Source organism: Anastrepha ludens, chromosome 6 (genome assembly GCF_028408465.1).
Source record: "Anastrepha ludens isolate Willacy chromosome 6, idAnaLude1.1, whole genome shotgun sequence".
NCBI lineage: Eukaryota > Metazoa > Arthropoda > Insecta > Diptera > Tephritidae > Anastrepha > Anastrepha ludens.
Window position 1 is genome coordinate 9439717 of NC_071502.1, and position 15772 is coordinate 9455488.

A 15772-nucleotide genomic window follows, 5' to 3' on the forward strand; every position below is an offset into this window, starting at 1 on the left:
AACGGGTTTTTTGCTCTAAACATATACATACACAAGCATACCTACAAGCTACGTCTTCGTCGGGTATTCATATATTTACTTACGTATGGCATTTTATTTACCTGCTTTGTTGTGTTGTGCAAATTGAAATCGAAGTTGACGCCAAAGTAGATATGGTGCACCGTAGGTTGTGAAAGGGCGAAAGTGAAATGTACAGCGAAGAAGTGCTTGCTGCGTTTATAATGCGAGTATGCGATTGAATATGTAATGCATTTTGTAGTTGGCGTAGACTACAGCAGTAGTTACCGCTTTGACTTGCCTTCCCTACTTTAGGTCTTGCGCGCTTCTGCTGTGGCCGTTGTAGTTGCTGAATTTTTAGACTTAATATTTTAGTAATTGTTTCTTATTGCTGCCACCCCCTTTTGTTACCAATTCGCAATTACGCTGTATTAACTAACTAAAAATAAACTAAAAATTGTTTTTTTTTTTTTTTAATTTTAAACAAAAATTTGCACGTTTGTATTAATTAAAACTGCCACCTTTGCACGTATGTACACGCTCCACGCCCACTTTAACAACGTTTAACAACGCTAATGCCATCGCCCGCCACCGCAACACCACTACCACCTCCACCACCACCACCACAACTACCACTGCTATTATCAACCACCTCCTGGCATAAATGGCACAATTTTTTTTGGCCATACTGCATCTGCTGCACCTCCACCACTATAGATGTATTGGTTTAGAGAATCACATACCGCCCGATTATCCGGCTTGGTGTCATGAGATTACCTCAACCTATTCGATGCAGTGTTGCCATGAGGACTTTTGCAATACGAGAGCAAATTTTAGCGCAATCATGCCAAGTGCAGGTGAGAGGACTTAAAAATAAAGTGTAAATGCAAAAAAAAAAAAAATAAAAAAAAAAAATAAAAAAAAATTAAAAAAAATTAAAAAAAAATTAAAAAAAAATTAAAAAAAAATTAAAAAAAATTAAAAAATTTATAAAAAAATTTATAAAAAAATAAAAAAAAAAAATAAAAATAAAAATTAAAAAAACCAAATTTATATGCAAAATATCAACGTTCAAAAATATCTAAATTCAGCATAAAAGAAAAACTCGTGACGCAAAACCATGTTCATTCCACGCAATTATTACATTATCTACATACCTAAAAATACTGACACATCCATACAAATAAACGAAAACCAATTTGCCATGTACCTATGTATGTCTCTGCGTATTGAGTAAAATGTTGATGTCACAATAAATCATCACATTCACGAAAACTTAACCAAAATGAATTATTTCGTACTTGCATACATATTTATGTAGTTACACACATACATTCGATACATACACACCAAAAGCTACTCGCCACTTTGTCCGTCCTCCACATGTCTCTCCTCCTCTACATAAGTCCCACCTCAAGATTGAACTGTTGTATGCTCCAGTGCCTTTCCTGTGAATCCTTTGTTTATCCACATACACAAACACGCATTTACATACATAACCAAAAATTCAGAATTTGAAAGCGTGAAAATTTCTTGCCATGTCACTGCTCTACACACCTCCAACAGGTGTAAAGCAAATAGTAGGAAAGCCGATTTTACCCACTTTTGCTTTTCATGCGCGCACCGTCATTGTGGTCGTCGTCGTCGTCGTCAGCCGTTTGTTTTGTTGTTCTCGGCTTAATATGTATTTTGTACCATATCTGGATTCCGCTTCTGCGTTTATAAAATCCTCATTTTGCTTATTATCATCTATATACATGCATACATACATACATACATACATACATGTATTTCACACACAAACACGTTTGTAAGTCGCGTTGCTGGTGCTTGTAACTTAGTCACTCAAAAACTATGTTGTTCGCGAATTGTGATGAAATGCGCATTATCAGCCGTTTTCATTCATTTAATTAATGCGGATATTTTTCAGTTCATAACCGCGAATTAGCCAATTTCTTATTCTGTATATTTTTCAGACACTTGTTCACTGCCTATCAGCGACTTTAAGGGGTTATATACACTTGTAAGGTTCAAAAATCACGTTTTTTGAGAATTTTTTCAAAGAACGATTTAATAAACGCATACAATTTGAAATTATTCAAATAATGTCTACTTTAAAGTTAATTATAGCACGTAAAGTTAGTGAAAATATTGAAGTGGACGGCTCCTGCAGATGATCTCCCAAGCGCCCTCCAAAAAAGCGTTCGACGGTGGACAAAATATCTCGGGTTTGGATTATCTGAAGTCGAAAAACCAATTAGATTCTTTTTGTGGGTAGATAAAGCTAGGTATTAATCGAAGGAATAGTCAAAATTTTAATTTTTGATAAAATGGCGGCTAAAGGAAAAAAAAAAATCGAATTTTCTATAAAAATTTTCGCGAAAAATTGCCTTAAAAAAATAGAAAAAATCATCAGAATTCTTATTCCTTCGATTAATACATGGAGAATATATCTGGGAAGGTTGTGTTAAAATTTCAAGACGATCGGTTCAGCCGTTTTTGGAAAATCGCGTCCACCGACTTCGAAAACACGGTTTTGAGAAAAACGCTTTTAAAGTTTGAAAAGCACTTTACATAGGGTAAAAATTCTCTGAAACGCCTTTTCAAATTTGCGTGTAACTTTGAAAATATTCACCGGAACGATATTAAATTTTCTGTGTGCATTCTTAAATATATGTACATTAATAAAATAAAATAAAAACAAAATCGATTTTTTGAAAATTCTGCTGTATATAACCCCTTAAGGCGTTTGTTTTCTCTGCTTTTTTTTATTTTTAGAGAGTTAGTGTCCTAGTGTACGCAAACAAAAAGCTCAGTTGCTTGTTCAAGCTTTTCAGATTTGCCACCATATTTGTTTTCACCAACAACAGTTAAACGAATTGAATTTTGATTCGATCCAAAAAAGTGCCGATAATTAAAAGAAACAACACAAATTGCTGTTCCTTGGCGAAAACACACTCAGCTAAAGCGTGCACATGAGATGCAGCTAATTCACCATACTTTGCTGCATTCGATGAGCACCCATTTTCATTCATGAGCAGCACTTCATCGTTACTTATGAAATTGTGAAAAACTTTTCATGATGACAAACGGCTCACTAGATAGGGCTAGTTTATTGGGGCGGCAGCGCTTGGTCGAGAAAAACCCGAGTCATTCCGGTAACGTAGAAGCGGCTGCCGTGTGTGAAAAAATTTTCTATCAGATTGGTTTTTCGTTCAGAAGACGGAAAATTGTTTCGGCGAGGTCTTCGAAAATTGCCTAAAAAATGTGTAAAACTCTGTGCCCACCAATTATCAGCGCTTTGAATAAAATTTTTGTATTTTTTTTTATTAAATAGTTCTTATTCAAAGGTACACATTTAGTTTAGGTGCATATTTAGGTATTTGGTGAAAAATTGCCTCAGTGTTATACCAAAAGCTGAATATGCACTGAAAGTTTTCGTATACATAAACTCTATATTTCTCTCGCATTCACTCACTCTCTCTGTCAAAAACTCTCACAAGTTGGCATCAAACTTGGTAATCAGCAAATATTCGTTTTCTAGTGTCACTCATATGTATGTTTATTTTTTTATTGCATAAACTCCATTTCATAATATATTTTTTGTATATACTCCATCATTTGTTTGTTTGTGTACTTTTTTTTGAATCCATCATCAACTTATTCAGCTTGAAATTCTATGTTTGCTGAATCATATGTGCATTTTGTATACCAATTGTGTTTCGGTGAGCTTTCATCTAAAGCTCAGTGTATTATGAAAGTTTAGCTGAAAGCTTTCCGAAAATCTGGTTTCATTGACATTCTATGATTACTGAATCATGCGTGGATTTTATATACCAATTTTGTTTCGCTGAACTTTCACCTAAAGCGAAGTGTATTTCGAAAGCTTTGCTGAAAGCTTTTGGTAAATCTGGTTTCATTGACATTCTATGTTGACTGAATCATGCGTGGATTTTATATGTATACCAATTTTGTTTCGTTGAACTTTCACCTTAAACTAAGTGTATTATGAAAGCTAAGCGTGTTATGAAAGCTTTGCTGAAAGCTTTCAATAAATCTGGTTTCATTGACATTCTAGGTTCACTAAATCATTTGTTCCGTTGAGCTTTCACCTAAAACGCTCAGTACGTCGTGAAAGTTTGGTGATTCCATGGAGATTGGCTCATTTTCAAGTAACGCGTGCGACTATCTAACAATCATTTGCATACCAAATTGTTCTTTTACAGTGTTACTTATTTCCTTTAGGTATTTAATTATTGTATTTTGTGTACTTCCGTCAAAAACTCACCATTTGCTTTTTTCTTTTACTACATATTTTTTATTTCCATAGTTATTTCCAAAGCAAGTCATGAAAGTGTGTCATCAATCAACAACAGCAACTGATTATATTATTTTTTGCCACGTAATGTTGTTGCTCCTGCGCTCATTTTCTCTAATTTTTGTGTTAACTTTAGTCCAATTTGTCTTTGACACTAAACCCCATATTCCATGTCGCACCGCTCCACTATTCGGCGCCCATTATAAACTGACTCATTACATTACTACCTCCCCATTTAGTTCTCCGCACAAATTCAGCTAAGTTCATTTCATTACATTTTATTGTGTTTTCGTAATAGCGCATTTTTTTTGTTGTAGTAGTCCTAGCTATAATTTTTGTATGTATTATTTGTTGTCACGCGGTCTCATGTCCTTTGTGTTTCGTTTACATATCTTTGGTTTGGTGAGTGTTTTTTCTTGTTGTTGTTACTGTTTCCACGCCGAATTCGTTATATTGTGTTCTAATTTATACAAAATGAAAAAGGGAAAACAGAGCAATAAAGAAAAGTCAAAAATAAACGCAAAGAAAGAGCAACAACATACCATCGTACAGAGGGTGAAAAAAGTATGCTTACAAAAATAGCTCTTCTACTGTGCGTTCCCATACATTCACAAAACATATGCTCAGCTCCTCACTGACTGTGTTTATGAACTTGTCATTTTTGCATTATTTTTATACGACCTGAATTTCTTCAGAAGCGACCACTACATACGTTTTTACTATTTATTCTCTGGTAGTGGCATACAATTACTTGGATTTTATTTTGAAAATAAAATTTCAATACCTCACGTCTTGTCTGTCACACACATTGGTTGTACTTTTTGGTTTCTCGCATTCTTTTTTCGTGTGTAGTCCTGATTTCTTTGTAATTTGTGTTATTTATAGATCATTTGAGGGTTGCTATTATTTAGTTTACCCTTCTGCCTTTTTTATATGTACTTTGTAGTTGGTCGTATTTTGTTCTTTTTTTATTTTTAACTTACAACCCGCGACAAATGATAGCACATTTTTAGCATTTTGTGCGTTCCCACGACAGTCGGTTCTACGTAACCGGAACGAGCCGGATTTATATCCGGCCAAGGACTGTCACTTCAGCAGCATTCCCCGTATATGTATGGGGAATGTTTATGCTGCTACTACAATAACAACAACAATATTTTGTCCAACTTTGACTATTTCATGTGTTTTTTTAAATGTTCATAATTTTTTTTATAAAAGTATAGCTCATTGCATATCGAAATCCCTGTACATCCAAGTTTTATATATTATACAAAACAAAAATTTTGGAAAGTTTATATAAAAAAAAAATTCGCTTCCTTGCACGAAGAAAAAGCGCAACATCTTCAAGAAAAAAAATTGTTCTAGTTCGACGGCGTTTTTGGCCTTTATTATAGCGAAAAAATTAATAACCGATAAACTGCGTACTAAAATTCTAATTAAAGCCGTGGAATTGGGATGAAAAGTTTGTCGAATTTTTCTAATTTTTTTTTATAAAGTTGTGTATACTTTAAAACTAAATGATTTCTAGAAAAACTATTTTATCAAAAATATGCCTATATAAATACTTTTTTAATGTTTGGCAGCAAAAATTTGCAATCACATCGATTATACAGGGTTTTCCAATAAGAGGTGTTATTCTAGTAAAAGATCAATGGTATCGTTGCTTGTGAAGGCACGTAGCGCCGTCTTGTGGAGAATAAACGTTGTCCAGATCAATACCATCCAATTCCGGCCATAAAAAATCGTTAATCAACTCTCGATAGCGTAATCCATTCACCGTAACTGTTGCTCCAACTTCATTTTCGAAAAAGTGAGGTCCAATGACTCCGCCGGAGCATAAACCGCACCAAACAGCCACACGTTGAGGATAGAGAGGCTTTTCAACAATAACTCTTGGATTTTCTGGGCCCCACATCCGACATTTCGTGGATTTCAACGACCCTATCAGCAAAGACACCACGTTGTTGATGATCGGCCGACTTGAGTTCTTGTGTTAACTGGACTTTATAAGGTTTAAGACCCAAATCTTTATGCAAAATACTGTGTAATGACGTTTGTGGAATGGCCAAACTGGGTTTTCTTCAACACTTTCGGCTACAACAGTAATAAGTGCACGGGTTTTATTCTTCACATCAGTAACTTGTCCCAACAGCTCGAATTTTTTAACCAATTTCTGTATTGCGGTCCGACAAGGTGCTTCACGATGACCCAAAAATGTTCGAGTTTGTTCGTCTCTGCCAAATTTTCACCATTTTTATAGTGAATTTTATTAATTCTAATGCGTTGTTTAAGCGTGTATCGTTCCATTTTTATTAATGGCGTAGTTTCTACTTGTCAAATATCAAAAAATGACAGCTTCAGAAGTGATAGCGGGCTATTAAAATAAACCCTGTTATTGGAAAACCCTTTAGCTTTTGCTGTTCATTCATTTTGTATTTAAAGTTCAGGGTTCAGGCGCACTCTCTACCTTTAGAGCGGAAATTGTAAGAAAACAACTTTAAACATCCCTTTGCTGAACTCGAAAACTGGTGGTAGCAGTTTTGATTTTTTCCTATTTATTTTGTTTCTAAATTTTCACTGTCAATCTTTGTAAATTTTGACTTTCCACAGACCAAAAGCAAAAAAATATATTGATTTTGTTGTTTTTGATCTGCTCAGTGTGCCTTCGTACTTACATACCTTCACAACGATTCGTGTTTTTTTTTTTTCGAAAAAATTGTCATCTCATCATAAGAAAAAATTTCATATTGCCAAACACCCTGCGAAAATGTTGTATATGTATTTGATAGCGAAAAGAACAAGAAAAGCTCAATTCTACTCAGCTGTTTAATTTTTTATTCGCTATTACGCAGAAATTTTTGGGCGCACATGCGTTTTGTCAATTCTTTTCAATGAAGGATGTTAGTCTTAGAATCTTGAGCCAAGTGTTTTGCTGGGTACTCTAGTAAAAATATCCCAAAAAAAACTTAGCTTCGAAAATGGCTTGTAAAATGATAGATACGCAATCATGTTTGTGGGTGGGCATAACTGGAGCGTATTTATGATTTGGTTTTCTACTTGAGTTGAAACTGCCATTTATGCAGCCCAAAACACGAAGAAAATCAGCTGCGAATTATACCAACTTTATATTTTGTGAAAAACTGGAATAACCGCGTGCGATATTTTTAATTTGCAGTGAACGAAACAAACGTTTCTTTCGATTATAAAGTATGGTACATATGAATAGCTAGAGAGGTAGATATACCGTATACGTGGGAATTTATTAATGTATAGATTTTTTTTTAAACGCGAAATTTACCCCAAAAAAAAACTCCTCTGTAAGTTTTTTATAAAAAAGCAATGTAATAAACTGAACAATCCGTCCCAAGCAGAATATAATTGTAAATATGCAAATAAAATTTTACGTGAATGTGTCAAGAAGTTAAAGTACGACCGATTTGAAAATGTAGTTTCGGGAAAAACGCGTTTAAAATTACCGCACGCATCGGATTGCGGGGGGACTGCACCAACTTTCAGAATAGAGGTACATATTTAGATCATTTCCACAGTTTAAGGTGGAGGTGTTTTAAAAATTTTTGTTAAGCAAATGTATGCAGTGGTCCAAGGGGAATATAAACCTACGAATATATTTGTTTATAAATGCTTAATATTTATACCATCACTGCCTTATCGACACGAGATGCTTATCGACAAGAGGTGGTTTTATGTCACTGAACTCGGAAATCAGATATTTTTATTTCACGATTAAAATTTTGTAAAAAATTGGCACGAAACAATTTTTTTTTAACCTGTTTCCTGCAAATTAGCATATTTGTATCGCAAAAACCGGCAGCGAAATGCTGTGTGTAAAGCTAAATATTCAATTAATGACATACGAGCGTTTTCTTGCTTTTGCTGCAATACAAGCGTCAAAGTAATTTTTTTTTTGTTTTACAAAATAATTGTTTTTGCAAAAAATGTCTTTTTACAAAAAACGTTTTTTATAAAAATCTCTTATAAAATATTTTTGTGAAATACTATTTCTACAAAACCTTTTTCGTTTTAAATAGCTAAAATCAAATTTGTTTTTTTTAGAAAATATTTTTTTAGAAAATAATTTTTTTAACAAAATATTGTTTTTTTAGAAGATATATGGTTATTATATTACAAAATATTTTTTTTTCTTAGAAAAAATTTTTTTTACAAAATAATTTTTTTAATAAATTTTTTTTACAAAATAATTTTTTTAATAAATTTTTTTTTTTTACAAAATATTTGTTTTTTACAAAATAGTTTTTTTTACGAAGTATTTTTTTTTTTAATATTGTTTTTGCAAACCACATAATTAACTTAAAAAAAAAAATTATTGTAATATAATTTAATTTAATGTTTTTAACAAAATAAATAATTTTTTTTAACAAAATAAAATAAATTTTTTTAACAAAATAAAATATTTTTTTTAACAAAATAAAATTATTTTTTTTAACAAAATAAAATTATTTTTTTTTAATAAAATGAATTTTTTTAACAAAATAAAATAATTATTTTTAACAAAATAAAATAATTTTTTTTTAACAAAATACATTTTTTTAACAAAATATTTTTTTTTTTAACAAAATAAAATGATTTTTTTTAACAAAATAAAATAATTTTTTAACAAAATAATTGTTTTTTTTTAAGTTTTTGTTTTAACAAATAATTTTTTTTAACAAAATTGTTTTTTGTTACAAATTATTTTTTTGTTTGCCACTTAGTATTCAGTTTAAAATAAAATTTTTCGTTTTACAAAATGATATACTTTTTACAAAAAAAAATACCCAAGAAATTTTTTTACAAAATTTTTTTTTTAAGTAATGTTTTTATAAAATATTAATGTTAAGTGTATGAAATATTTTCTTTTTCTTTACAAATTAATGTTTTTTACAAAATACTTTTTTGTAACATATTTTTGTAAAGTATTGTTTTTATAAGGTTATATTTTTTTAAATTTTTTTTATAAGGTTATATTGTTTTTATAAATTTTTTTTATGAAAAGTTTTTTATAAAAAATATTTTTATGAACTATTTTGTATAAACTATTTTTATTTAGTTTATTTGTATAAACTATTTACAAAATGGGGGTTTTTACAAAATAATTTGAAACTTTTTTTTATGAAGTTCTTTATTAAAAATTTTTTTATGAATTATTTTGTATAAAATGTTTTGTTTTATAAGATGATTTTTTTTTACAAAATGGGATTTTTACAAATTTTTTTTTTTTTTTTTTTATAAAATATTTATGTAAAGTGTATAAAATATTTTTATAAAATATTTATGTTAAGTTTAATAATAATGTTTTTTACAAAATATTTTTTTATAACGTATTTTTTTAAAGTATTGGTTTAATAAGGTTATATTTTTTTATAATGTTTTTTTTATGAAAAGGTTTTTTTTATAAAAAATATTGTTATGAACTATTTTGTATAAAATATTTTTATAAAATGTTTGGTTTTTAAAATTATTTTTTTTTTACAAAATGGGTTTTTAACAAAATAATTTGAAACTTTTTTTATGAAGTTTTTTATAAATTTTTTTTTATGAATAATTTTGTATAACATTTTTTTATAAAATGTTTGGTTTTATAAAATTATTTGTTTTTTACAAAATAGTTTTAGATTGTTTTTATGAAGCTTTTTATAAACATTTTTTTATGAATTATTTTGTATAAAATGTTTGCTTTTATAAAATGATTTTTTTTTTACAAAATGGGGTTTTTACAAAATAATTTGAATTTTTTTTATGAAGTTTTGTATAAAAATTTGGTTAATGAATTATTTTGTATAAAATACTTTTATAAAATGTTTGGTTTTATAAAAGGATTTTTTTTATAAAATATTTTTTCTCGAAAAATGGGGTTTTTACAAAATAATTTTATTTAGAAATATTTTTTTAGAAATGTTTTTTGTGAAATATTTTTATAAGATATTTTGTTTTAAAAATGTGTTTTTTTACAAGATAAAATTGTTTTATACAATAATATATTGTATAATTTAATATAATTTTTTTATAAAATATAATTTGTAAAATAATTTTTGTTGTTGTAAAAAATTATGAAAAATTAATCTTTTTTACTAAAAAATTTGCTTACATTTTTAATTTTTAAAAGCTCTTAAGTTCCAAAGCCTTGTTCTGTTGCAAATCATATTTTTCTGATTTATAAATTGTGTGTCTGTATATGGGGCAGACAGTATGACTACTGCAGACCGAATCTTTTTCTCCAAGAACAACAACCAAAAATATGTATTTTTTTTATTAAAATATCCATTAAACTAAATAATTGCTGTATGCCAGCAACTGTTCTTTAGGTTGTGATAAAAAAAGTATGAATATAAAAATACTGATTTCGTAGACCAAACAGTTTTTATGAACATTTCAAGAAACATGGGCTGTGCACTGCAATTAAAAAACTCGCAGCTGTACATGGTTTCTGTAGAAGAATGAACTATATTTGCATAAAAAGATTATTAAAATTAACTGAGAAACAAATAAAATGACACAGCTTGTGAATAAGTCCCTGAGCTATAGTTTTCGACGTAGTGTTTATTATTTTTACTATTTGCAAAAATATGTGAATATTTACACATGTTTTTAAAGTTAGTCATTATATTAAAATTTGTAGTGCATATGGACATATTTCATGTTGTTTATTTTTTGCTTTTGCTCTACGAGAAGTCTAAGCTCCTTCGTCTAGTGATTAACCTCACTAAAGTGTCACTTGTCTCGTTCACAAATCTAAATCAATATCAAATAAATTATTTATAAATAAATATTCCACACATATGGTCATCGACGACTACTACTACGGTATGTACATATATACAGACATGCGGGCACACACTCTTACTCATACATCTTCTAGAATATCTTTTGTGCTAACTCTTCGTAAAACTTTCAGTTGCTTAATCTGTCTAGTTGAGACTGTACTACTACTACCTCTACTACTACTGCTACTACTACCACCACCTATTCCACTCCAATACTATTTAATGGTTCACTTATCATTGCATTGGATTTTGCTGTGACGTTCAAGCGGGCGATAACAAAGAAAGTCCCCCTAGCCTGATCGCGCTTATCAGACCGATTGTTGGGCGTGTAGTGAATTCATCAGCAAAGCAATAAAGTTGACTATTTACTACATAAATGTATTTTTTAACTAAAAGTGCCTATTATTAAATAGTTGTATATTTTACTTCTGATTAAATGTGGAAGTGTAAAGGGAAAACAAATATTTCTTTGTTCAAATGTAATGATGTTTTCTAAATTTTTGCAATTCTTACTCTGTAATTTTGTTGCTAAGGAAAGCACTACAATACCGGAATATGTTGACTAAGTGTTTTTGATAAGAGTCACTTTTTTGTTATGTATGTTCAAAGTTCCATGAGTACCATATACAGGCTCTCCAATAGCATTTTTAGTCACACCAATAATGCCGTTAAGCTTGCGATACGAAAAGATCGAAGGATGCTGCATTATGCCATTTTGGTGAACAATTTAAAGGTGTCGAATAAAATAACGAAAATTCAAATTGATTGGAAATTTTTATGAATTGTTTTTTAAAGGCATGACATTTATTTTTTCAAGACATGACATTTATTTTTTAAAGATAATCCCTTTCAAATGTTGACCGCAACTGCGCCACAATTCGGCCATCCGTAAACACCAATTTTTAATGACTCGCTGGAGGACTTCGGTCGGTATCTCGTGAATAACTTTAGTAATGTTGACATCCAATGCCTCAATCGAAGCTGGTTTATTCACATATCATTAAGACTTTACGTATCCCCACAAATAAAAGTCTAAAGGTGTGATATCACACGATTTTGGTGGCCAATCCACTGGCACGAGACGAGAGATAAATTGCTCACCGAAACGACTACACAATAAATCTATTGTCTCACGGGCTGTATGGCAAATAGTGCCGTCTTTTTGGAACCGTGTTGGCAGATGCTATGGAGATAACGGGATAGCGTTCGCCATTCACTGTTACATTGAAACCCGCCTCGTCTTTGAGGAGATATGGGCCGATGATTCCTGCAGCCCATAGGCCGCACCAAACGTTCTGTTTTGAACGGATGTAATGACTGTTTTTGAATGGCTTCGGGGGCTCTTCAACCCAAATACGGCAATTTTGCTTCTTGACATAGCCGAAGATGGGCCTCATCGCTGAACACCATAAGTTCGTGCTCAGGCCAACACTTTTCCCAGAGCGTCGATTTTCATAACGATAACGTGTATAATTTGTAAACGTAGTTGAGGCGTAAGTCTTTTCTAGATGAAATGTCAATGAATACGGAAAAAAATGTGGTGTTTACTTTGAAAGCAGTCACGCGTGATCTGTCAAAATACACTATGGGAAAAAAGCATATCCAATCTGATCACCTTTTGTATGGAATATTCCTAAAAAAAATATATGGAAAAACAGCTGTTATGCATTACAGCTGATAGCTGTCAGGTGGTAGGTGACAGCTAACAGTTGACAGTCGACTGCTGACTGCTGACCTTTTCATCCACAAATATTTTCCTTTCTATCAGTCATCATTTCTGTCTGTTGTGCACGTCATTCCTCAAAAGAGCTCAACAAACAGCAAATTATATAAAAGCCCTCAAAGGCAGTCAACACCCATATGCACGCACACACCTTGATGCCACCTGGATTTTTGTAAGGCTTCCTTCGTGTTGCACTTCATTCCAATTCCAGTGCGTTTTCTTCTCCCATCAATTCTTTGCGTTCACCTTCTTCCTCTAGTATATTTGTGGACGTTTTTCATGACGCGCTGCTTCATTTCTTCATTCATCAGCTGTGCTTTCCCCTAACCCCAACTCTTCCTACCCATGTATGCGCGTTGGTGGATGGCGCTCAGCTGCTTCTTCAAATAGTGCTCTGGCGCCTTTTCAATTCACTTCATAGACTTGTTTGTAATGTTGTTTGTTGCCTATTTCTCGCCTTTTTAAAATTCTAATGAACTTTGCTGTGCTTGTGAGTGTTTGCGCTTTCCTTTCACATTGCACTCGCTTGCTTCTTTCCCTCTTTTCTACTTTCAGCAGACAGTTCGTCAGCAATTTTTTCCGCTTACCAACCGGCTATTTGGCTTGACGGATAAAGAAGTCAGACACTGTTTTATTTAAAAAGGAGTGCTGTCGTTGTACTAAGTATGTGCCGGCTGTGGTTGTTGTTGTTGTTGTTGCCGCTGTTGTGGTGTGTTTAAAACCATCAATGGTGTGTCGCCGCCATCGCATTTGTCGCTTTTGTTGTTGCTCAACAACTTCAGCAAGTGGAGCAGACATCTTTTGCTGTGCCTTGAGTGCGCCTCAATGGCGAATGCGTTGGCCGCGGCGACTGCGACGGCACCCCTTTCTAAAACTGTCTGCAAGGCTGTCTGGGCGAAAGCGTCATGTGAAACAGCCGGTGGTAAGTAAGTCGGTTTGTGCCTATGACGAGGAGCAGTCTGGCTGTTTGGAAACAATAAAAGTGTCAACCACCATGCGTTCCACACTATCGGCCTACATATATTAGTGGATGGGGACGTCTTAATTACGTCCTTCTAAATCGCCCCCTCTCCTTGGTAAATCTTTCATATAGACACATGCATACAACGCATATTATATTTCTTTGCCTACGTAGGTATTTTATATTTACAATATGTTTTCAATTTTTAACTTCTACATTCACATACCAGAGCGTAGGAATTCAGATATACTGGCCAAGTTCAAAGCATTTGCATGCACTCAATCAAAATGTCAGCCTATTCAGCTTCTCATGTTTTGATATGCGCATACCTTGGTGAATCATTGCCTCAGGTGACTGAAATACCGTGCACTGGAATCTGGTGTTTTCACCTTTTGCCATTTTGTTTACTATTTATCTACCATCATGCGAACTTATGACAGATGACACTTAAGCTACGTGATTCACTCGTCATATTTAAACTTATTTTAGGCGCAATGAAGGGTAACCAAATTCCAGGATGACAGTTCAGACAAATTGGTACGCCACTGGAGGGTTCAATGAATGATAAGCAAATTTCAGGATGACTGTGCAGACAATCTAGTACGTCATTGAGGAGTGCAATGTATGATAAAAAGATTCCAGGATGACAGTTCAGACAATCTAGTGCGTCATTAGGGAGAACAATAAATGATAACCAAATTCCTGGATGACAGTTCAGACAATCTAGTGCGTCATTAGGGAGAAGAATAAATGATAACCAAATTCCAGGATGACAGTTCAGACAGCCTACTGCGTCATTGGGAAGAACAATAAATGATAACCAAATTCTAGGATGACAGTTCAGACAGCCTAGTGTGTCGTTTGGGAGAGGAATGACTGATAACCAAATTCCAGTATGACAGTTCAGCCAAATTGATACGTCACTCGAGGATGCAATGAATGATAACAAGGCAAGGCAATCTGATATGAAATTGGTAAATGTAACGAATAAGAACAAGATACCAAGATGACAGTTCAGAAAATCTAGTACGTCATTGAGGAGTGCAACGTAGGATAAAGAGATTCCAGAGTTCAGACAATCCAGTGCGTAATTTGGAAGAACAATAAATGATAACCAAATTCCGGGATGACAGTTCAGACAATCCAGTGCGTAATTTGGAAGAACAATACTATAGATGATAGCCAAATTCCGTTGGTTGGAATTCATGATTTCTTAATAGTGATTGTGTCTCTTTCAGGATGACCTCTCCTTCCATTAGATTGCTAAAATGCAGATAGTTCAAAAATACTGGTCTATTTCAAACAAAAAGTACCGCATTCTTTAGTTTAATAGCTTATGCTGAAATATGTTTTTGCCAAAATCGAAAAAGTCTACTTTCTGATTTAATGAAACAGTGTTGTTTAGCATTTCTTGACCGTGCTGCAAGAAATCAAGCTAAGTCGGCGTGGGCTCCTAAAAGGTGATGTTTAAGGTGTTGTACAAATTTGACTGATGGGTCCAAGAAACAAATTTATGAAATAAATATAAGAAAATAAAACAAATGGTGAACTGAGTTTCAGAAAATTAGCCCGGGAAACACGTTCTCGCGTTTTCACGGATGGCACCAGGCTCGAGCACGGTCCCGGCTCTGGTGTCTACGTGGAATCAAGCGGGACAAAACTACACTTTGCTCTTGGAATGCATGCATCTATGTTTCAGGCGGAGATGTGGGTATCGCGGGTAACGAGATCTCTGACTCTTTAGTCAGAATGGGTTTGAGGCCAACTTCTTTGGCCAGGAGCCCGTTGTGCCATTCTCTTCTGTAACCATCAGAGCCACGGTTAGTAACCCATGGAAAAGGTGGGCATCTTAGACAGTACACTCTGCCCAGCATGTGGAGAGGAGGATAAGACAGCGGACCACATTCTGTGCGTCTGCTCGGCCTTCGCTCGGTTTTGGCGACGAAATCACTGATGTGTCATCGATCGTAAAACCACGGCCACATTATGAC

The 15772-nt window shown here is 32.9% G+C and overlaps 1 protein-coding gene across 5 annotated transcripts in view; it reads left to right on the plus strand.

Annotated features, from left to right (window-relative positions):
• LOC128868496 (TGF-beta receptor type-1) overlaps positions 1-15772 on the plus strand; it is a 55421-nt gene that overhangs the window by 26381 nt on the left and 13268 nt on the right. Inside the window, exon 4 of one of the 5 annotated variants that reach the window (XM_054110647.1) lies at positions 715-854. The exons of the other annotated variants lie outside the window; for them this stretch is intronic. Coding sequence (XP_053966622.1) covers positions 715-854 — 140 coding nt within the window. The remainder of the gene's footprint in view (positions 1-714; positions 855-15772) is intronic. 5 annotated transcript variants of the gene reach the window in all.